Source organism: Epargyreus clarus, unplaced genomic scaffold (genome assembly GCF_041222505.1).
Source record: "Epargyreus clarus isolate Ecla_fem2 unplaced genomic scaffold, WU_Ecla_fem_2.2 ptg000005l, whole genome shotgun sequence".
Lineage (NCBI taxonomy): Eukaryota > Metazoa > Arthropoda > Insecta > Lepidoptera > Hesperiidae > Epargyreus > Epargyreus clarus.
In genome coordinates, this window is record NW_027332213.1 from 14,015,173 (window position 1) to 14,040,839 (window position 25,667).

General features: G+C 35.9%; 1 protein-coding gene across 3 annotated transcripts in view; it reads right to left on the minus strand.

Moving 5' to 3' along the window:
* The window catches only part of LOC140742361 (diacylglycerol kinase theta), a 48,815-nt gene extending 24,391 nt beyond the window's left edge, over positions 1-24,424 (minus strand). For 2 of the 3 annotated variants that reach the window (XM_073073275.1, XM_073073277.1), the window contains exon 1: positions 24,179-24,424. In XM_073073275.1, the coding sequence (XP_072929376.1) occupies positions 24,179-24,305 (127 nt within the window). In that variant the 5' untranslated portion in view covers positions 24,306-24,424. Of the gene's footprint in view, positions 1-3,264; positions 4,015-24,178 lie in introns of those variants that run through there. The other variant, XM_073073276.1, reaches the window with a different exon arrangement.
* Between the last annotated feature and the right edge of the window lie 1,243 nt (positions 24,425-25,667).

Genomic DNA, 25,667 nt, shown 5'->3' on the forward strand with positions numbered 1-25,667 from the left:
CTAACTTAGTCCTAACGATCCCTGTGAAGTATAACGGTGTAGTTTACTAACGGTATTTTTAGGTGGCAGAACACTTTGTCGTTCTACTCCGGCGGCACTACCTCACCTATTTCTGCCTACTTACAGCAGTGTTAGGCGTTGCTGTGTTCCGTTTTGAAGGGTGTGGTAAGGGAGACGTACTTTTCCGAGGCGTTCCAGCTTAGTTCTCAGGGGTAGCGAGGCATCTGTGGCCGACCTCAGGTAGGAATATCTAATCCTATCTGGGGTTGATTATAGATGTGAATGGGCAGTAGCCACTAACCATCAGATGTACTGCATGCTCGTCTGCTAATCCTGTATTTTAAAATACGGGATTTTGTTCTTCATTGATCGCAAGTGGATTATCAGAATTTTGCCTTTATTCTTGTATGTCCCGTGACAGACACGATCGTATGTGAAATTGCATACTTATAAGAATAACAATGAAACTGATACAAATTGATAATTTTTAACACGCTTTTATTAGCTTGGGTTGTATGTATGTATGTACGTAACAGTAACGGAATCTTTGAACCCGATTTCTATCCACTTTGAACGTTCAGTTTAATTCAAAATTTTGAAGAATTATCAAAAACCGACGACAATACACGATTTTAATAATTTTGTACCATTGTCCATGTAATCAATTAAGGAACAATAAATAGTATAATTGTGGAAAAAGTGTGGGGCGCTTTTCGAAGCTGATAAATGGACCACCCCACGCTTTTTCCACAATTATACTATTTACTATTCCTTAATTGATTCTTAGATTGAAAATTATTTTCTACATTTTAATTTTTATCATAAAAGCGTGTTTTTATTGTACAAGTACAGTAGGGATATAGTACGTAGAAGGGAAGTACATATCTCTTCCATATATCTCTGTAGTAATGCGTTTTTAACAAACATGGATAGGATAATGAATGGGATTTAAATTCTTTGTACAACACGGTGTTACGAAGACAGTAGAGACATATTCGAACCATAAATACATTAATGACTTCTCTACGATTACCATACAATAGATTAACTATTTTTAACCGACTGCCCTAAAAGGAGGGTAATGTACGAGTATATTGTCTTCTTTTGAAGTCGCTCGAACTAGCGTTTGTTCCAATTTTAGTTGTTAAATATTTTAATGATGTTTCGTCAGCGACATTTATTCCTTCTTGGGAAATGTTTATTATTTATTTTAAAGATTGTAGTACCCAACAAGTTTGCAGTTCAGTTTTTCATGGATACTTATCATTGGCTCTACATAGACCCGTTCTAACTGTATCAGAACATACAATTCATTGCTATTCCTGAAGAGTAAGATGGTCTTTCTTTCGTGGAATTTTAGTGTATAAAAGTATAAGAAATAGTTGAAAGTAAAGGAGATGTTTCATTTTCGGCCATCTCATGTACACTATATTTAAAAAACACGAATAATTTGTATAATTGAACAAAAATACACATATATTTTGATAACGTAAAGTATTCCTGTTAAAAAATATTTAAAATAAGCATTCCTCATTGAAATATTAAATATGGCGGAATACTGTCAATGTCAAGTTTTCAAAACTGTCGATGTCGGTCAGGGAACCTATGTGTACCCCACACATAGGTTACTATACTCTTTGGGTGTCGGTAATTCTGTATTTAGCTGTTTTTGTCGTAAAGTTATTGTTACCTTAGTACTTTACAACCTGGCTTTTATTTTGGTTATCCCGTCATTGTTTCTGAATTTAATTAATTATTTATAATAATTATAACAAAACCTCCTTTTAAATAGTATCAGGTTTTATAGATGTAAGTGACATGTCAAATTAAAAAAGAAGAAGTTGTCAATTTGATATGTGTAAAAGTGGATATATACATATTATATAATAGTGGAATCCAATGTAAACGTTGAATAAATATATGCTGATGAGAAGATTCCATTTCAATCCTGAATATGTTTCTGCTCTGTGCTGCTTACGATTTTGGATTGATTCTAACTTACTTGTTTACCCAGCTTATGTTTTATGGACTCTTGTGAGTTTCGTGCGATCGCTGTGGATTGTGTTGACAATGATTCAATATCATCAGGTAAAATATACATCAGTTAGTTGTATTAATCGTTAAATAATCGTTAATAATTTTAAACTAGAGAAATCTTTAAATCTTTTTACATTTCTCTTTTTTTTAGATAATTACAATAGCAAGACAAGGACATTCTTGGGATGACAAAATAATCAGTTATTATTGCAACTGCATCGCTGGGGCAACAAACCGTACTAGTAGGTAGCTGCGCTCACATGATGACCATTGTTTGATGTTTGGGCTGAGCTCGTCATAGGATATTACAGAACCTGCTACATGATCGGATAAAAATATTTATAAGAGAAGATATTGAAAATGAATAAATAACGTATCTAAGTGAAGAATAAATAAAATATTATCTAGATGTGTACTGAAAGTTGTTTTATTTACACACTTAAATGTTTTAACTAAAATAAATTGTTATTGAAGTACATATTTTGGTATGTTTGTTTTAATTCAAGAGTTATGAAAGTAAATATAATTAATGTTTATCAAATATAGGTATTGTTTCTCAATACATACAATACAATATTTATAGACCTACGCCCATTTGCGTAAAAATATATTTAAAAGTATATAATGTACCTATATAGTAAGTTAAAATAGAATGACAGATGACATTATTACGGTAATCACTACCGCCATGATGATTTTCCACTGTTGTGTTGCAAGTTTAAATGTAAATTATTGTTTTTAAACAATAAAACGGACATGATTTGAAGAAAATGAACGCCTACGAATTGTTCTTTGTATGTTTTCTTAGTTTTTAGTATAGTGTACTAAAGGTGGCCGGGAGCCCATACATTTTGAAACATCTCCTTTACAAAGAACTTCATAATAATTAGCCTATTATTGTTGACTACTAGTTAAGCTGACCAAAATTTTCTAAAAACTATGTTAACGTACGGAAAATTCAGAAACAAGCTATCTCCTCAATATATTTCATAAAACACACATAATGTAGTTGAAATATACATTGACGTTGAAAATTAGACACCATAGATGCGATCTGTACATTTCAAATACATTCGATGCCGAAGTTCGGCAGCCGAACAATAATTAAAATACGTAAACAATACGATACGATACGATATTGTAATATCAGAACCTTCCATTTCAATTATCTACGGAAATGAAAAAACAAAGTGTTGCCCTATACGTGAAATACAACTATCTACTTACTATTCTGTTGACATCTCAATATAGTACATCCCTTGCGAATCGCCGTAGTGAACACCGCAGCCAGTTGCGACATAGCACTTTCACAGGACATATTTGTTTTCTACACTATCAACACTTTTATATAAACCACAAGTAATCTGTCATCACGAACTCAACAGGAATCCGCGTTTCCATATTTAGCGCTCTTTTTGGCCGTAACAACACTTGAAAGGTTATTTTCGGCGCGCTCTTGTCAATAAAGACGAGGTTCTTTATCGCGGAAGGGCACCGGCGACGGACGGATCAAGGAAACGTATTAGTAGTGTAGCGCTGACGTTAATACGTCACGGTATATTTAAATAACCTCGGGGCGGGGCCGAGCGGGAATAGACGCGATCGCAGCCCGCGCGGCACCACCTCCCGCGTCCAATGTTGCCATTTTAAAAATAATAAAACGTACTGCGAACTTCCGACACGGAACTGTCAAAACTGACAGAAAAATTAAGGAGGTCCACCAAAGGTTCAGTTCAAAGCCGGAACCCGTGGACGCCAAAGCAAACATAATTTAGAACATTCGAGGGCAATAGCCTAAAGATCGTCTATGATCATCGCGAAGTTCAATGTTTGGACAGATGAGAGATTACTGCATAAATTTAAGGACTTCCTCGATCGTTATCGAACGTGAGGAGACCGGAGTTTACGATACGTGCGGCCGTACGTTTTCAAAAATAGATGTTGTTTGTTTGGTTGTCTAATCACTGGCACGTGCACTTGGAACACAACGGAGCACTCGACTGCAGCGCTGCGCACGCGCCGCTGTGCCCCGCGCGCGGCGTCTGTCTTAGTCACCTCGGTCACATGTATTTATTTTTTACACCTATTCAATCGGAACCGGAACTAGCTGACGTCCGGTTTATCGTAACTCGGACGCATCTTAACTGTTTTCGATACACCGGCAAACGCAACACTAACTCTACGTAGAGACAACGGAATTAGGTGATTTCGAAATGTCTCATCTGGACGAGTGCCACACGTGTTTTAATAAAAATCTGCTTAAACCGTAATGTTACACCAAAATAGAAATAAATAAATAACTGCAATTCACTCAATGTCACTACACAAATTTGAAGTAACCAAGATTTTAATCTTAATTAAATATTTTTTATTAAATTGAAGTAGCCCAAATAGAATTGAAGTTGTGACATGACTTCTCTGCAGACTGGAGGCTGAGGATTACTTTGAAAGCATTCGTTTAGTTCTCCATTACCCGTACAACCAATGCAACCTTTCAAAGCAGAATACGACAAAGTTTGACACTGTTTTCAGATATCGCTTATTCTCGTCAAAACTTATGCGTGTTTTAGAAATTAATCAAAGGCCATAACAGTGTAGGTAAACATTTTGAGGGTTTCACACACATGTCTAACAGTTCATTAAAATAAATGAATATTTTCAAATGGTACGTGAGATCTACCAATTTGCACTTGGCCAGTGGTCTAAGGTCCACTCACTCTAAGAGGAATGCCCGTCATAAGTGGCTACTGCCGCTCATGGACATCTGTAATCAACCCCAGATAGGATTAAATATTCCTAACTGAGGTCGGCCACAGTTGCGCCGCTACCCCTGAGGACGAAGCTGGGACGCCTCGGAAAAGTCTGTCTCCCTTACCACACCCTTCAAACCGGAACACAGCAGCGCCTAACACTGCTGTTATTAGGTAGAAATAGGTGTGGCGGTGGTGCCGCCGGAGTCGAACCACAAGGGGTCTACCACCTTCGAGTACGAAGTACTAAGAAATTGTAATTCTCATTTGATTTTAGATTAATCTTGTAAGTACTATTGGTCAACACGTATGGTTGTACGATGGGACACGCCCATTGCATCGCAACAGATCGTTACAGATATCTACATATAGACTGGACAGCTTAGAAGGGCTCTATGATTACTACCACAGACCTGTATTTGTTTTGTAGCCAAGGGTCTGTGATCACTGCTTCTAAATACATATATGTAAATGTTCCAACATTCCTCGCGTATTAATAAACTTTGCGTTAAATATAAATACTATTTTTAAACGAATTCGACAATAAACAATTGCCCTAATGACACAGCCAGATGTTCAAACAGGTCAAGTTTAAGTTTGAATCTAGAATTGTACTACTAAGCGTAGGTTAAAAAATAACATAGAATCCTAGCAGCTATTTCTAGAACAAAAATGTTTATAAACTGTAAATGGAACAGTTACAGAGTATACAAGTTAAAATAAAAATATTCAGCCATTTATAATCTGTATTTTTCATTACATCGTTAGTATTAAGTTATTTACTTTAAAATTTGTAAGTAATTAATTATTTTGGCTTGGAATTCATTTAAGATAAGTAGTTATGTTATAGGCGTACTCAAAACAGTGCGTAGGTAATTTTTAAAACGCAAAGATGACTAACTATTACGATTCAGCGTAGATCACAGTAGACCTTTTAGCGTGCTACCGATTAACGCAATCGTGACACGATCACCTACATTTAACATCTGGAACAATGAAACCGTTTCACAGCCTCGTTGCATGCGAAGGAAAAAAATAAAAAATCGTTTCGTCCGAAAATCGTGATTATTTTTCAGAAGCGAGCGGATCGGCCTTCGGCGGGAAGGGAGGGCGCGGGCGGCGCGGCGGGAGGTCGGCATTGACGTCACGCGCGCGGGCCAATCGCACGCCGCCTTCCACGTTTGAATTTGACTTAACTGCGAGTAGCTTTGCTACTATCCCCGTTTGGGGCTTTCGGCCGCTTGGCTGTATGCTAGTATTGCTTGTATGATATGTTTTTGCTGTTCTGTTTAATTAATAAACCGATATTCGATTTCTGACAATCATCGAGTGATCGTTGTCTATTCAAAGCGTATCGTTGTCAATTTAAGCCCAATGCAAAATATAAAATACTCGCATGTAAATACCGAATGATTTTCTTAAAAAGTTGTTGGTAATTGCTTAAAGAAATCAAAATCACCAACAACCAGTCGAACTCGCACAAAACAAAGAAAAATGCCGGTTTCTTGTATCCCATCCGTAATCCCATTAATTTAAACTTTCTTATATTTAGTATTATTTGTTGATATAGCAGTCATAGTTACACATGATCTGAATTACTGTTCAAAAGACAGGGATCAATGGATAAACCGAAAATCGCCGAAAAATACCTGTTACAAGTAATGGGACTTTTATTTGGTCAAATATTTGGTATTTGATAGGAACAAAATGTAAATAAAATGCAAGAGTATATTTCATAATAATTGGCTATCGCTGATGTTTGTCACGAATGCGTCGAATTGGTAAAATTTCTTTCAAAGTTGTCTAAAAGTTGTTTAAATGATGGTACTTGGTAGAGTCAATGTAGCTCAATCGAAACATACAACCACCACACTTTTTCTACAGTGAAGCAGTTCTTGCGTCTTAGTAAAAGGGCGTGGGAACCGGGTGACTTATAATTCGCGATCATCTAAATCCTCAAGAGTTGCAAGGCATCTGTGAACGGCTTAGGATAGAACGCCTCGCCTGTATGAAGTTGCTTGCAAATGTCCATGGGCGGCTTTGACACCTTACTATTAGGCGTACTGTTTATTCACTACTTCAATCTTAGATAAAAAACTCACAGACTTCACACACAATCGTATTTTAAACGTTTTGTTATAGTAAAAGTATTTAATTAAACTGGCTAGTGAAAACATTGACCTCAACGTCTTAAACGCCACTCGAAAGCAATCAGCGAGCAACAGGCGACTGCGAGAGCAATTAGTGATATTTTTCAAGTTGCACGCTACAGCCAGTTACCTCTTTTTAGGGTTCTGTAACTGAAGAGTAAAACTGGACCCTATTATTAAGCATCTGCTGTCTGTCCGTCAGTGGCTGGTTTACCAGCAGGCTGAGTAGGCTTCAGCCTAGGGTGGCAGATTTTTGGGGCGGCAAATTTGGGGACCGATTTTTTTTTGCTACCCCATAGAAATCAAAAAGATTTTTGCATGACGGTTTTCTGGTCTTCTGATGCCTTACAAATAGAAGTCTGCCAGACAAATATTGCCGATGACTTTGTTTTCTCACTTGTCATTGCATATTCCGAGAGTAGCATATTTTGTTATTTTATGTGGAATTTCAACGAAATTTTTGGATATAAAAAAATGTAAGACATGACAATTGTAGAAGCAGGGGCGGCAAAAACTATACAGCCTAGACCTTAAAAATGTTTAAATCCGCCACTGCTGTCCGTCCATCAGGGGGCTCTATCTTTTAAATCGTAGTAAATTGACACTTGATTTTTTTAAAGTGTGTAAACTATAGCTAATATAACAACATATACAAAAAAGTACATAATAAAATAAGTTCTTAGGGATCTAAGGACTGAGGTTTACGTTGCTACCCCCTAGGTAGCAAGCCAACCCTGGGTAAAGGGTCCATACTCAATTGCAAATTAGAAAAAATCAGTGGCAATTTGACTAATAATTGCTGATCTTGAATTTGTACTTTAGTACAAGAAAGTACGTTACATTACTTTTACATAAATTGAAAAGTCAAGCACGTCTTTGTGTAAAATTAACTATTGAAACATGAAAGCAACCATGAATCTTGACTAAAAATCGATTAGTGTCAAATAGTCAGAAACGCGCCATATTTTATATACGAAACTTTCTACCGAGTAGGCTACTATAAGCGACAAGACCTCGTGAAACCTTCCATCTACATAAATCTATTATCAATCTAAAAAAGGATTAGAGTTCAACCTAAAGGTCACACCGGAACATAACAGTAGATTCTCGGTAGAAAATACACGTACTTCATAGTAAAATCCAACAAAGGTTTTAACTAACTTTTACGTTATTATTATTCTCCAACATTGTTAACTAATGCTAATGTTAACAACATGTTATCACAGTTAATATTGGAAAACATAAAATGTACGTGATAAAGGTTATTTTGAAGCTAAATGTCAATCGCATAATACGACTGAAATAAAATCTTTATGTCATCAATTTTAGTACGCTCATTAAGTTACTATTTATATAAAATTCATATTTTAAGCATAGATTAGTAAAGATTACTCACTCCTAACAAGAAAATGTACCCAGTTTTGAGAATTGAAATAGTTGCGTAAAAAAGTTTTGCCACGTCTCCGTGCTAAAATGTCCCTAAAACATTTGAAATAATTATTTATTTATTATGTAAATTACGCAGTATTCGTTATTTATTCGTAAATTTTGTCTAAAATGTTATTATTTGTCAAAAATTCAAAAAAGAACTTACTAATAAGCCGTTTGTAGCTTTATTCAATTTCAAGGCGGTGAAGTATCTTTACTAATCTATGATTTTAAGTATTTAAGTGATGATATTTAGGTAAACTGCTTTTACTAAACGTACTTAGTATGTCTGCAAGGGAAGCGGCTATTACAGCTCTTGTACAGAGCTAACTGATCGTAAAAGTAAAAGTCCTGTCTGAAGCTTGATTGTGACTTGGAATTAAATTTAAGATTGATTTGGAACGTAGCATTTAGGCCTTACTTCCAAAAAGAACATAAGCATTACGCTATTCATACAAAATACTTTATTTCTACCTAATAACAGCAGTGTTAGGCGCTGCTGTGTTCCGGTTTGAAGGGTGTGGTAAGGGAGACAGACTTTTCCGAGGCGGTCCAGTTTAGTCCTCTGGGGTAGCGGCGCATCTGTAGCCGACCTCAGGTGGGAATATCTAATCCTATGTCCATGGGCGGCCGTTTATATTCCAGCCTACTTACGGAACATTTTGTTTATGAGATGACATCAAACGTGTATCGAACCGGAACTAGCTCCATCTGGCCAATAGCCATAACAACGGGATCGACAACCTGCTTCATACAACTTTAGGATCTAGGAAATAAACAAACTATACTTAGATCTTTATAAAAAGACTAAATTTAGCGTGCCTGTATAGATAAAACATATAAAAAATGTAATACTAGATTTCATTAAAGTTGTTTTACTTACTGTAGATTTGGTCAAATTATTGATTAAAAAATGTGGAGCATTTTTATTATCACTTGCTAGAACTTTAAAGAAAATAATCGTGAGCGAACCTACACGTTTTAAAGTTCTTTAAAAGGAAGTTGTGAAAGGTGAATAAAGTCTACCAATTACAACATGGTCAACGCGGTGGATTATTGCTTACTCATACTCCTCTCATTGTGTGAGAAGACCGTTGCCTAACAGTTGGACAATAATGGGTTTATGATGATGTAGGGTCATTTTGTTATTTTGAAATTACGAAGGAGTTTGGACCTAACTATTTATGTGCAGAATTCTATATTCACACATATTACACGGTATTAGTGTATTCATTTCCTTTCTTCGCAATGAAATATTTTTTAAATAATAATATTAAAGTAAAAACGATAACTCGATCCCTTCAATATCCTAAATATAACCGCTCTACAATACACCAATTATAACGATACACGCTATAACAATTAACGTAAATAGATTGTACTTTCAGCTAATATAATATCTAACTCATCTCAGCGCAAACATGTTGTATTTCCCAAACAATAGACGAAATTAGCGGAATAAAGCTGTTGACTGCGCGCGCAGTCCTCGCCTGACGTCACAAGTAACACAGATCTTGCGCTGGAGCGACCCAGTTTGACGGTACGCTCGCTCGCTCGACACCCGATCAATTACTTTTATGGAGTATATCTTCACTATCAAATCATTATATAAATAGGCTAAGATCGCTAAGACAAAACACATTTTTCTCTTTGGTTGTCAATTTTTTTGTTTTGTAATTTTTGGGAAGTATTTGAGTAGTAATCAATGTTTTTTTTTAAATATAGGTTATGGTAATAGAATACGTAAGCCATGGGGGATAGCTTGTAATTGTTGTTGCTTTTTATGGTATGTTGAATTTTATTTTCCCATATCAGGAATCTCGATTACATTTTTTCCGAGCGTTTAATATTACACATCAAGAAAGAACTTCCTTTAATTCTTTTTTGAAAATGCAGTTAATATTATTTGTTACAAAACAATCACGTGAGCGTATTTCGTTTCGGTAGACAATGCACATCGGTACAATTTGATTTACTTCAATATTGATCGCGGTGCTAATACTTTTAAACTTTGTCTTTTGTTTTCATGGTTTAAAATGTAGTTAGATTTTCTATTTGCCCAATAATCGCAAACACCTTTAAACCTTCATCACAAATGTTTTAATAGCTGGAAGCGCGTCCAGTTGACGTCACAACTGAGTCAACTGACACACTTGGTGAAGCGTCCCGGCGTTATGCAACTGTTACACCACTTACTCATAGCCCGTCGCTCGTAGATCAATCATTATGTGTTACACAAGTCACTGTACTATGTAGGCAATAAAGTATTTATAAACTGTATTATAGTTAGTAAATAATTGATTAAAGCTTTGTGGCGCTAGTGTAGTAAGTGATTTGTAAAGATTCCAAGAATGTATTAAAGTATCTATATTCATCTATTTATTAGCTGACTAGTTCAACGGTTCTTCGCTTTTCTTTTAGTTATCGGTCAACGTGATCTCAAACTAGCAACCTTTTGTTTATTTTTTATAAACCGCCAAAGATTTTTTTCATCCCCTCGTTTAAGAACTAAATAAATCCTTACGAAGACGTGGCCAGAACGATGCCTCTTGGAGGCCTGATTCTTCGAGCTAGGTCAGAGTTCTGACCGCCAATGTTAAATATTTCTGACTTTTTGCAAATTGTGCAAAACACAGGTGCAAAATGTTAACAAGTTTTTAAAACCTGCATAAAATAAATAAATATATCGTTTGGCTAATTGGAGAATAACAATTTTACAATTATGTTACGTGGAATTGATTTAATTACTTTTTCACCGGACATTAAGTTTCGCCCTATTTTACATATAACGAAATAAAATTTTACTAATACCACTAAATATTTTATTGAAAGTATAGAATATATGTCTCATACTCTATGTTCGTAAGAGTTGGTTGACACTTGATATCGTAATGACCTCTGCGAATGCTACGCGGACCTTGCTACGGCTTCCGTAGCACGTACCTACGGCATGAATGGGTGTGGTTATTTCATTAAATTGATTTTATGCAGCTAACTTTATGGAATATGATAAAAATGTTTTAGATAAATTAAGGCTTAATCATTTGGTAATTTTCAAGGGTAATTTAAATTTCTAAGATGAGTTTTTATGAATCTATTAGGTTTGAGTATTTTACATTTTTTGCAGTATTATTTACACTCTCCGTTATTTTTTTTTTATAGTATAGGAGTAGCAGACGAGCATGCAGTCCACCTGATGGGAAGTGGCTACTGCCGCCCATGGACATCTGTAATCAACCTCAGATAGGATTAGATATTTCTACCCGAGGTCAGCCACAGATGCGCCGCTACCCCTGAGGACTAAGCTGGAAAGCCTCAGAAAAGTTTGTCTCCCTTACCACACCCTTCAAACCGGAACACATCAGCGTCTAACACTGCTGTTATAGGTGTGGCGGTGTTGCCGCCGGAGTCGAACCACAAAGGGTTCTACCACCTTCAAAACCGTTATATATATTTTTGTGTCAATTTTTTGTTGAAAAGAAAAGAGGAAATATGAACTATTTACTAAAACTACTTATCGTGTAGCAATAGTAACTTGACCATAATTGTTAAAGAAAATTTGAGAATGTTTATATAATGTTTTATATGTCTCGTCAGTATCTCCCAAATAAAAACAATAAAATCGGTTGACATGCAAAACAGAAAAATGTTTTCGACTGTTTTGTGTAAGCGTATTTATAAAATGATATTAACAAACCATTAACGAGTATGCTAACAAGCAATAATTACAATATTATGATAGTATTGCAAGTCAATGCATCAACATCTCGGGCCATAAACCATCAGACGTCCACCTCGACAATAAACGAAGCAGGGCAATTGCAATATTTCACTGAGCGACTCCAATACGCATATAATAGTGCGTTTATTTCCGTACGTACAGGAATACTAGCTGTTATTTTAGTTTAGTTGGTATAAATAGAGGCATTGTGAGAGCCGTGTTTGACCTACATTTAGTGCCAAAATTTAGCGTTTTCGGGAAGAACGATATCGCTTTTATTGTCGACTGTTAATAGGTTTAATGTTTTGATTTTTACGTAAATAACTCGTGGCGCTTATGAAATATGAAAGTGAAATCAAATTAAAATTGAGGTCGTTGGTTTTCCTATTAAATCATGGCAATGAGCACCATATTACTAGTAGTAATTTAATTAGGTATCGATGACCCAATATTATGAACGTCATCAACCATTATTGTCCCACTAGTGATGGGTTTAGGCTATACTCCACCACGCTGGCCAAATGTGAATTGGTAGACTTCACGCAACTTGACTACAGGCGATTACTTACTTTTATACATTTTAGAAAAAAAAAGAAAACATGAAGAAAACCCTTACAAACGACAAACGTGTCAAAATTACACTTTTTGAAGCTTAAAAATAATAAGCCAAAGCTAAGAAGGGCATTGTCTTAAGCTCCAACGTCATTGAAGTAGCCCTCCGAGCGTCAACAATGAAGCTCTATCAACTATTTACAGCGAGCGTGACGCTTTGTGTGCCGCCTCGCTGAATTATAAATGACGCTTTGCATCCCCTTGTAGCACTGTTTGCACGCAACATAGACCTACCCTACCGTACTATTCTATTATTCTATGCTTTACCAAGCATTTTGAACTCATTCTACAATAATTATGTTCTTGTGTGATATTTTGTTATAGTGCAATTTTAATTCTACATGGGTTTTACAACAACATAAATGCATTTAATGAAATATTTTCCTCCTCACTAAAGTATTACTTTTCACACTTTCGGTTAAATTAAATGTGTGAGGAAGTGAGGAAGCATTTCCGATATACATATTTAATTCATTCAAATCTTATTTATTCAAAATTGATTCATATAGAATACTTTTTGCAAGTCAACAAACTACCACCGCTTCAGAAGGTGTTTCGCTATGGAGAAGAAGCGGCGTAAGAAACTCCATACGTGTGCATGTTTGCATCTTTTGAAGTGTAAATTATAGATACAATTTTACATAGTGGTACATATAATTAATTATTGATGTTGGAGTTGTCATACCATGGGGATTTATCATTTAAATACTGATTTACATTATAATTACCTTTTTTTACATAAAGTTAATTTTATAGAAATACCACATAGAAATAATAATAAACTTTAGATATTGACAAGTCATTTGGCAACGCACGCAGTTTAGCAGCAATACACGCAATGCATTTTGCGGGCAGGATCCTAAACTTTAAGGGTACAATGCTTTGAGTTTTATGCTGAACAGCTCTTATCTATTTTTGCTTTATAACAGCAGTTGTAAACCCTGCTGTCTTTTAGTTTAAAAATGTGGCGAATGATAAGTATTTAGTTTCCAGAGGCATAAAAAAACAGTGGTCCACTTAAATTCTACTTGACAGTAGTAGAAGCAGTAGTGACAACTTACCATCAGGTGGATTCATTGCTTCTTTCGAAACTCTACTAATAAATTGTATGTTATCGTCATCATCCGTAATTTTGTTGTAATTATAACGTTATTGGTATAGTTTTCGAACTCATTTATAGAATAACAAATCTATTTCTGTTATTTCCGCACACAGAAATGCAACTAGTGTGACGTTTTCTCGTACAAACGTTCTGTAATTGACTCGATTGTCTTCGGAAGCACACGGTAAATCGAATTTGAAATTATCGTTGAAACTGTACCTATTGGGTTTCCTCCAAGTCTGTCTCTTCAATGAAAATGTCTCATTGTTCAACGTAACTATTCCTTATACAGTAAAGTTTGGTATAAATACTTATACTGTATGATTTAATTTTTTTATAATATAGGAGTAGAGGATGAGCGTGCAATCCACCTGATGGTAAGTGGCTACGGCCGCCCATGGACATCTGTAATCCACCACAAATAGAATTAGATATTCGTACCTGTGGTTGTTCACAGATGCGCTGTTACACTAAGGACTAAGCTGGAATGCCTCAGAAAAGTATGTCTCCCTTACCACATCCTTCAAACCAGAACACAGCAGCGCTTAACACTATTGTTAATAAAAAATAGGCGTGGTGGTGCCGCCGGAGTAGAACCACAAAGGGTTCTACCACTTTAAACCACAAAGGGTTCTACTAATATTCTTTAACGAAACGCAACACACTCTATAGTTAGTTCAAAGACGCTGCTATGGACCATAATGTCCCTATATCTAAGTTAGTATCTGATAAGTAATATTTTCAAAATGCTTTTAAAATGTATATAAAATTCTAATTTTATTACAATTCAACATAATTAAAAGATCTTTAAAAATGCGCATTTGTAGCGATCTTTTCCTTATTACTCAATAATTTATCTAAGTTTCATTATTACAATACATCTCTCGTTAGATAATAATAGGTACTTTGTAAACTACTGCCCTCTGGCTAGCATAGGAGACTTAGCATACATTTTGTTACCAGCCAGAGACATGTAATAATTTCGCGATAAAAAAAATATTAATTTCTTTGCTAATAAAATAACAATTAGTAGTTAGAAATGAATAATGGGTGTTAATACTGTTAATACAATTAACATAGCGTACTGGAAATTTCCCGCCGAAACTAGCATGTCTAAACTATGACGTCACAACACAGTACGATGTGGACTGATAAGAAAATATTGGCCGCGCATTGGGGAGGCCGTGCCACGTGGGAATTATTAATTAGTACTTTAACATGACTCACTTTGGATAACTTAAAACGGTATTAGGTATTATTGTTTACCTTCCTTGTTCTGTTTTTGTGCACAGTTACATGGTGTATTAATACATTACTTTAATATAACGCTATTTGTCTCTTTAGGTCTTGAACTTGTGTACTGAAAACGATTCAGTACCCTTACCAGGAGGTTTTACGTTTTGACAAATATTACTGTTTTGGTATTTGTTTACGTATTGGCCCATACTGGCCATACTATTTCCAAGTTCTGACACAATCCGCTAGGGGCACTGATTGGAAATTATATGGGCAAATACGTAAAAAAGTACCAAAACAGTCATATTTGTCAAAACGTAAAAACTCCTGGTAAGGGTACTGTAATTGATCCTGTTATTTTTAACAATGGTAAAGTACCTATGTGAATAAAGTAGCCTATACTATCGTGTAAAATCCTCTATCTTTGAATTAATAACCAACAAAACACATTCAGTCACTTCAATAAAAAAGAATGACAGTTATTTCGGAACCACTGACTGATAAATTATTTTTGTTTGTTCTAAGGTATTTCTAAAACAAAGTCTATGGATTTTGCATTAGTCACAATCATAGAGTACAGAGAATTGATAAACAGGAGATATTGCATTTTTTAACTCAGATCTACACAGTTACCTAGATACACACTTATCCACAGCAACCCAGAATTTCATCCTTAAAACCTATGCTACACAATATTTTGATCTGTCTCATCGTCTCTACTACTGATCTACGGTCATTTACAAACTAACTAACTGAATCAAAAATTTCCAATTTTCTCCTCAGCACCAATTAAACAAACAATCCCATAAGTACCGACACGCCCCTGCCGCATGTACTGGTGGGGTGTTGCAACAGGGGGGGCACCATTGACGCGCGCCTCTCAATGGCACCGGATCTGGGTCACCATCGTGACGTCAGGCATGGCCTACATACACCGGGCGGATCCCGGATGCCCGAATACGAAACAAGTTTTATGCAAGACCAAGCCATTCTATATATAGAATAGGTGCTTAAAGGATTCTGTTTATAGCGTCCGCGAATTGATTTTTGTCTCTTTGCTGTTTTTCATTTTTGAAAGATGTGATCCTATAAGAATTTATCGAAATTCGAAAGGTAGTTTTCGTATTTTGTGTTAATGGGATATCTAGTCTTTATGATTGCGACCAGAAAAACGCACATTCTAGATTAATGATTGACTGACGGACCAAATACCCAAGGAAGTGTAAGAACATATTTTGGTAATGTCTTTAAATAAATTTGTATGTTCTAATTATTGTTTTAAGGATATGTCCATCAAAGTACCTTAAAATAGTTAATCCTTTATCTATATCAATTATTTTTTTTATTACTGATATACTACAAGTATTGCATATTTGGTATGTATACTATAGCAATGATATGCCTTTCTTGAAGAACTATTTGGACAGTGTGAAGAAATATTCAAGGCACTGCAAATGCTTCGAAGATGCTTGTCCAAAATTTGTAATTAATTCATTTGGTACGGCACAAAACTTTGTTCCCTTTAACAACTGTGTTGATCTTACATATTACATTTTATTTAATTTAAATTGCCCACTATTTTAATTATTTCAGTCTTGATTAGTTCTATTTCTGCATTGTCGCCCAAATTAAAATTGTAATATATAAAATTTCGTTAAATGTTCATCCATATGTGTTAACATATTCAACGGAGCATAATAACGATGGTACTTCATTTAGTGTAAGGTCTAACTTTCATCCATTTGAATTTTACTAACAATTGTCAAAAATGTAGGTAATAGCTACATACTTTCGTGTTATAACAATTATCATTGTCGTGTTATAACAATTATCGTTATAACACGAAAATATGTGTTACATTTTTTATATATTCCATACGCATATATCGTCATCATCAACACATTATTTATAACTGTTGGACACGGGTCTCCTCTTAGGTAAAAAGTGGTTTAGGTCATAATCAACCGTGCTGGCCAAGTATGTTGGTGGACTTATTGTAGTTGTGGCAAGTAAATAATTAATACGCATCCTCATGGCACAAGATAGTATGTTAATCAAGTTTGAATACTTCTTAAAAAGTCATAATAGAAGCATAAAATAATTACAAAGATTCTTTTATAGAATTGTAGTGTACTAGTTAATTCTAATAATAAACCTATTCTAATTTGGAATCAAACAAACATCGACAATAATCGAGGTTGATATATAATTCACTGATCAACGCGGTGACACTTTGATACGATCGCCATTACTAAAACAAAGGCCAAATACGGAATCCGGCTATTTCCACGGTTCTGTTACGCTAATATGTGTCCAAATGAACTAAAAATAGTATTCATATTCGTCGAATGGTCAGTTTTGACTAGTATTGTATTTCCTGAAACTATTTCTAACGATTTACTGAAACACAAATAGTATTTAGATGAAAATAGACGGGTTTTAACTATAATTGTTACGCTTGTACTGTATTTAATGTGTTAAGGTTAATCACTTCAAATTTAAGTTTAACGATATTATTTGTAATCGTTTTTATGTCAACTGCAGGGCACTGGTTTCTTCGTACTACTGGGTAAATGTAAGTATACTTTACACTCTAGCAAAAACGAGGTTTAAAAACCAAAATCCACAGCTTAACGTGCCCTTCTAAGCACAAGTAAATAGATGTTAGTTATATAAGTATTGCGATAATATTAAGATATATATTCTACACTTACAAAGAAAGAACATCTGAAGAAGCCAATTGTTGACTGTTAAAAATGATGGCATAAAATATAAACTATGACATGATATAAGATGGCGTCTTAATAAAGTATTAAGAACCTGTAAATTAAAATTAATATTAAAATATCAAAAACGACGTTATAATTTCAGCTCAAATCTTGCCTTTCATATTCACTCTTTCTTTCTCTATTTGTAAATATATTTAAAGTTATGTTTAGAGTTAGCAGTGCATTCATATTCATTTAATTATAAATTAAAAACTTTAAAAGATTGTTACTATGTTTAGGTTTCTAAATATAAACACAAACAAAGCCTCTTTAACACGTTCCCTGCGGCACAGATTTTTCTGTACTTTCCATTACTGCGTTACGAGTTGTTTTAAACCTCGTCCTATATCCGACATTGTGGCGGCACGAGGCGTGTTAAATCCCACCGCCCGAAGGAGACTAAAATCCTTTTTTTGGCGCCAAATAAGACAAAATCGACGGCTTTTGTCTTGATTATTATTAACAATGAGTTGATTAACCTAAAACTGCTGCCGCCCTTGGTTAAATTCGTTACTTTAGATTCTATGGGTAAAATAAAATGTGGGTCTAATACACCTCGGACCGCACTGAAAAATGGCAGGTTTCCATATAATTTAGTGATGGGAAAATAAATATCGAGTTTTTTGCAAACAGTGCATTCCGTAAGATTTTTTTTTTGGTTTTTTTGTCTGCCTCACGACATGTCAAGAATGTGCGGAGTTTTTCGTAGCATCCGACACATCTCTTCTTCTTTGGACCCTTATCGAGATGATGTGCTTTCTTTGCAGTGGATTCTGAAAAGTAGGAGCGAGTAGATTAGGGTAAAGAGTAATCGGAATACGGAGTAATTTCTTACTATACGGATATACGCCTAGCCTGCCAAGTCTCACTACTGGACTTTCACCTAGACAGAGTATATTTGTGACTTACCTGTTTTTGAAATATCTTCCTGTTTTCTGATTCTGGCTCAGATTTTTCAACCGGTTTTTCTTCATCTTCCTCCATGATCAACTTTTTTCGGCAACGTTTCGACATGATAATTTTCAACATAAAGACAGCGGTCCTACTTCGTCGCTACGCAGCCTCGACTGCGTTGCACAACACTAACCACGTGAAGCTAGCGTGGGGTGCGGTACGAGGTGCGTGGGGAAACGAGGCGTTCCCAACCTCGTTCCGCACTGTGTTAGCATTATTATTTGTTCAGTGCGGTACGAGGTCTAACAAACCCGACATTAGGTTGGTGTACCATAGAACTAGGAATCAGTAGCACATCACAAACATATAGTTATCACTCTCCTACACTGAACCAGACGGAAGTTATGCCTCTCGCACCACAGAGAAGTTAAAGTTTTTTCTTACCGCTATAACGACCAGACATGGACGAGGTGTTTTAAGCCGCGTTCCGCAGCTAACGTGTTAAACTATCAAAGCGGCAGGAACAGGTAAAAACGCAACTTCCAACTCAATTGTGTCCTAAGAGAAGTGTACCCACACACCCCGTTATCTGTGCTTCTGTCACAAAGCTCACAGCGGCTTTTGTCTCTCCCATTGTACTGACAGGAACCGACAATGTATTCCATTATTATTTGACGCAAGGAAAGTTATGTACTGTCTGGAGAGCTTTTATTTATTTGTATGAATGTTATGAAGTTTTCTCGCGTTTTTGCATTCAATAATAATAGAATTGTACGTACAATTTTACAAGTTGAGAAGGATTCGATTACCACAAACACTTTTTTTTTGTTTAGTTGTAAATGGCACTCACTTGGCTTAGACCCGTGAATCTAAGTGAATAATAAGTGGCCATTGCTAGCCATAAAAACCAGTAATATACCCTCGATATAATTAGATTCCTATTTGTGGTTGACCAAAGCTGAGAACTAAGTTGGAACGTTTCGAATATGTATTTCTCCGTTACCACGCCCTTTAAACTAGAACTCAGCAATACTGAACACTAGTATTATAAGGAGGAGAAGCCTAAGGAGTTGAATCACAAAGAGCTCTACTACCTTCAGCTATACCATGAATGTACAAGCAAAATATAAGATAATATCATTTATCACGACTTTTCTACCTACATGTCATAAACTCCTTTTGATAGCTAAACAATTGAACACGTAAACCTATCTTACCGGCATGTCGCCTAACTTCTGTGTACCATTGTTGCTGCAGCACAATAGTGCCGTCACACGTGCTATCTGCCCCACTTCTGCCGGCTTTGTCTTTGACAGCCACCGTGGCAGCGCCCTGACACGTTATGAATGTTATTATCGGTGGTTGAGTTCTATTGTTTGTTACTGACATGCTGTTAGCTTGCTATTGTATTGTATTTGTTCGTGATATTCAATTGATTATTACAGTTATAAAATAACTGAAAATGAAAATGGTAGGATAAACAATAAAACACAATAATAAATTAGACACTATTTGCTTAAAGCGGACAAGGCGCAACCTTAAAATGAAGTTTCATAAATATTACCAATTATAGAAACTTTCAAGAAAAAAATGAAAAAAAAATCTATTAAACTAAGACGTGTTATTTTTTTGTTTGTCAAAAAATATGTAAATAAAATTTATTTTTATATAATGTAACATACTTAAGTATTATACTTTAAAATAATTAAAATACATATATTTATAAGGACAGATAGTCCTCAATTCCATTGGTTCTCCACTTGATTTAATTTCATATTTACGCCGAAAATAATATAAAAGATTTGAGATAGGCCAAAAAATAATATATAAATAAGAATTCTCTAGCGCGACCCTTGCTACGCTTTTATCGTAGCTACGCGCTACGGGCCTTGCTACGACGCTGCACGGAGGCTTTGTTTAATAAAGATAGTTTTAACAGCGTTGAATTTGTTGTAAATGGTAAGAACATTTTTTTTTATGTTGCACTTGATGATGCTTTATTATTTTTTCGAGCAACGTAAATTCACAGACAAAAGTAAACGTGGACAAAAAATAGAAGGCGTATAGGCAATAATCATGGTCTTTCGTTATGAATTGACTCTTACTTAAATCTACAGTGCATTTCCCTAAATTTATGAAATCAAGTGCATATTTGAAATTATTAATCACTTACTTTAAGGCAGGGTGAAAAACTGATAAAGAAACGTAAACCCAAGAGTTTTCTTTCATATTACTAAAGGCGTATGTTATAACGCATTCTATCGTAAATTATTTAAAAAATAAATTATTGTTTCAATTACGTATGTACTACTTCTTATTTGGTTACTATTTGTAGAATTTAACGTTTAATTATAGAGAACAAAATATTGGCAATGTTTGTTTAAACATTTAAGGTAACAAAAATAATTGGCTATATTTACTTAAGTTCGTTTTTGTTATGTATGACAGAAGTATTTTTTATGATATAAGACTTGTAATCTATCTGAAATATTCTGAGATTTTCATATTTATAACTACAGCTTTCGATCTAACTGAGGGTTTGAGACTCTCGAAGTAAGGTAGTTAATACTTAAAGAGATTGTATAAGATTTGGGCTTATCTTATACAATCGTGGTTGATAGTGGTGTGAGTTTTGACTCACACCACTAACTGCTACCTGCCTAATGTTTTAATGCAAGCTTAAGACGTATCTGAAATAACTAGGAAAATAATATAATACAATAAGAATCGTAGTCAAACTACATATTAAGCTAAATGTGATATGCAATTGGAAAATCTTTTGTTTTATTTATCGTTTTTATCTCTTACGGAACATACAATTTTGAGAATTCAAAGGGAATTTCGAAAACTCAAAGAAGAAGAAGTATCTACCCGACTACGTGGTTAATTTTATACATAGAAAAGTAATTGTCGATATTCTGAGGCATTTGAGTTTAGTTGTGGATGTGAAACTAAAAATCTGGACGGAGTTCTAACTGATGACGGCTGATGAAGATCACTTTAGTTGTCAAATATATACAATGTTGACTTTTTGAATATTTAATGCTAGCTAAATATTTATCTCAAATGTCAATAGTATCTACTTAAACTATGTAAGTAATAATCACGTGTCTAAGAAGTTCAATTCAAATGGCCACTGCATCCAAAACTTTTGCATGAATTACTAACGATTAAAAGGAAAGATAACAGATCAATTCCTAAGGACTAACTATTTCGATAATTATTTTTCCGTCTTCCTACGATTTCGAAGATGCCGACTGAACCAAAAGCTAAGTAACTATTAAAGCTCTGTGCCTCTGTTACAGGACTGTATCTTTTGAACCAATACAGATAGACACCCGAATTTTTTAGTATGTATTACTATACCCGCTATGACTGCAAATATGAAACTAAAATAGTTGATAATTACGTGTTTTTCGCCTTAACAAACTTAAGCCGTTTAAAACTAAAAAGCTTGATTAAGTTTAAGAGGTTAGCAACATTATTAAAATTACGGGTTGTTTAAGTGTGTACATATGTATTTATGCCTGCTAATCCACACTTGACCGGCGTGGTGGAATAATTGGCCTAAACCATCCTAAGAGGAAATTGGTATCCGTATTGGACAGTTAATAGGTAATGGGTTGATGTTGTTGTATTTATTAAGTTTGCTTTCAATAATTATTACAGTGTGGATAAGGAAATTTATATCGTTAATTAAATTTTAATCGCCAATAACTTTGTTTATTGAAGTCAACAACGTATTTTAAATATTTGATATGCGTTTAAGGTATGACTGATTGACTCATTGTTATATTAGTTACATATTATTATCTGCGACAACGTGTTTGATTTTTTTTTAATTACCTTATGTAAGTTGTAATTACGACTTCTAAATTTGCATGCCTTGACAGGTGGAACTTGGCGACCTTATATACATTTACCTGTATCTTACGTCCTACCCATGTTCTTGCAAATAAATATATTTGAATTTGAAAAAAAAATAAGTATCATAAATACACAAGTAAGGAATGAGAAGAGGTAATTAATTAACTATGTAATAACTAAGTATTAATAATAACCTAGAATTTCTCGTTCTTGTTTTTTTTATATCCGTCTAAGCAAGTATTCTTAAGTTGGAGAAGTAAATGAATTGGAATATGCAGTTACAGAAAGAGCATTTTACCCTTCGATCACTAATAAGAACATTTTACTCCGAAAATAATAGTAGTTCCTAAATAAAAATCGAAACACCGAATGAATGTAGAGCTGGAGGGAATTTCTTCAAGAGTACAAAGGTACAATAGCAACATAATATTACAGTTTAATATTATTGTTTTCCGCCATCAATAACGTTATATATGACTTGCTATATTACGTGATAACATAAGGATAATATCATGTTTGGTACAGACCGCTGCGAGCGAATTTATGAATTATAAAGACATATTAATTATGTCGTCATAATAAATAGAAGTAGAAATTAAATGCCCATTTTATAAGTTATGACATTTCTTCAAAATATTAAATTATAAACACAAGTAAACAATTAGACTTACCGACCTTTTTTTGAAGAAACCGTATCACAGAAAACAACGACGAGATTCTACTGCAACTTTTGTCCTTTTAGGAATATTTTGTATTTTTATTTACTAAACTGAGTTTTTATGGTTTCATACTATGTAAAAGGCTTACGCATGAATCTCAACCGTGAAGCAACATAACAAGTAAAAAATCAATAGTTACAAATATAATGAGTCCTTTTTCCGCTGTCTTCGTAAAGATTCAATCGTGGTCCAAGATTTTCACCGTCCTAGAATGATTGGTTTCGTCACTTACCACATAGATGACATTATCAGTAGATGAGGATCAATCACCACTTCTAGATGGACCGGGCGGGGGATGCAGCGCCCCGCCCCGCGCCCGCTAGGAAAAAACCTCATACAAAACAGATCGATCGATATGAACGTTCACTCGTTTCGCCACCGACACGATCGACTTTCAGCTGATCTGCGATGTCCTGCTCCGTCTCGCCCTTACTATCTCCTTCTTGGTCTGCTCTAAGAACATACGGAGAGGTGTTCTTGGGAATTACTGAGAAGGATGGGTGGATGACGATAATTTGGCAATTGCTAGTAGGATTTAACTAAGGAATGAGATGCATAAAGAAAACATGAATCGAGATTGAATAATGATCTGCAATACATTAGGCACACATAAATAGCGACATTTTGGAAATTCGTCGTGACCGCCGACGAGGTCGGTAGATCACGGTTGGCAGGTGTAGGGTGAAGGTTACGAGGAGTGGGGGTCGGGTACGACGTTCGCGATCGCGAATTTTGGCCGAGCGCTCGTGGACGGTGGAAGATGCGAGGGTCGGGAGGCGGGGCGGAGGCTGCGCGTGGCGCAGGGGAGGACACGCCCGGGCGGGTTGCATAACGCTGGTCGTGCTTCGCGCGCGGCCGGTATCGACGCGCGCGGGGCGCATGCGCGGCGCGTACCTTCGCAGCCGAAGCCCTGCCCGATGAGCCCCCACAGCAGATCAGAGCAATGGTGGCAGTAGGTGGGCTTGTGGAAGGTCTTCTTGGCGAAGGAATGGCGTTGCGGCGCGGGCGCGGCCTGCGCCATGGCGGGCGCGCGGGCCGGGCCGGAAGGGCGCGCTACTCATGCCGCGGCGCCCAGGGGCGCGCCGCGCTCGTCGAGCGGCTGTCGCGGCCCACCATCGCGGCGCGTCTGCCGCCCGCGCCCACCCCGCCCCGCGCACGCGCCCGCCGCCCGCCCCCGCCCCGCGCCGCCCCGCGCCCCGCGCCGCCCGCCGCGCCGCACGCACCCACTGGAAACTGTGCGCGACGTCCGCTTCCAGCACGCAGATCGATTCCATGTCCTTTATCGCCAAATACTCTACAAACCTGACACTCTCAACTTTCACTAATAGTTGGATTACTCCAACATTCAAATATTTTCTTTTCATATTACTGTTTCTGTATTTATTGCCTTAACTCTTTACATTCGCAAAGAACATAAATATTTTTTCATTATGAAACAAAATAAAAAGCATTATACATGAAATCACCGAAACCTTTATTTTATGAAAAGTAATTAATTTACAATAATTGCTAAATTTCATAAAAATATCCAAAAGTGCTGAAGAAAAATTCAGTAATATTTCGGCGACGTCGTTGCAAGCATACCGGTTTTGACGCGTGCGCGTTGCCGCCTCCAATCGAAAAAGCTCTTGTTTACAATATGAGGAGGCGCAACATCGTGGCGAGCAGCGGCGCGCGACCGCCAGACGCCACCGCGCACGCTACACCCGACGCACACACGCAACCACTATCGCCACTAATGCCTACTACAGCCGCTACACACATACTGTATATACGAAGAGATTCTTCAATTCAGTCTATGGACAAATATCATATCTTGGTCACCATCATTTTCCTTTTACAATTACTTCATTGAGCTGGTTTCTAATCATATTTCTACTGACGATTAATTAACTCATTATTCGCTTACACATTCCTTATTTTGACTTCGGCAATATTTTTTATATAAATAGTCATTGTATTGCTTCAATTTATAAGTTGCCTCCAAGAGTCATTAAAAAAGGAAATAGAGGCGATCGCTACAAACAGCCTACAATACAACGCAGTATGCGGATACAAAGAAAATGTAGAGATCAAAAAGCAAAGAGTAAACGCAGGGTTGATTGTTTAATTGTACTGAAGTCGTGTAGAACATTGGGTCTGAAACGCCATGTGTAAAAGAAATATTAGCATCATTATGTAATTTTAGTAGATAGTTAGATTCGTATAAAAAAGAGTACCATATTTCTACATAAAAATAAGTATATATTCAGGAAATAATATGTATGAGTTTTTTCGAATTCCCACAAAACATAATGAAAATAAGAATGGAAGTAGGATTCTTTTTAAAGTGAAGAAAGAAAAATAAAATCAATTGTATATAAATTTTAAAGCGATAAGTCTA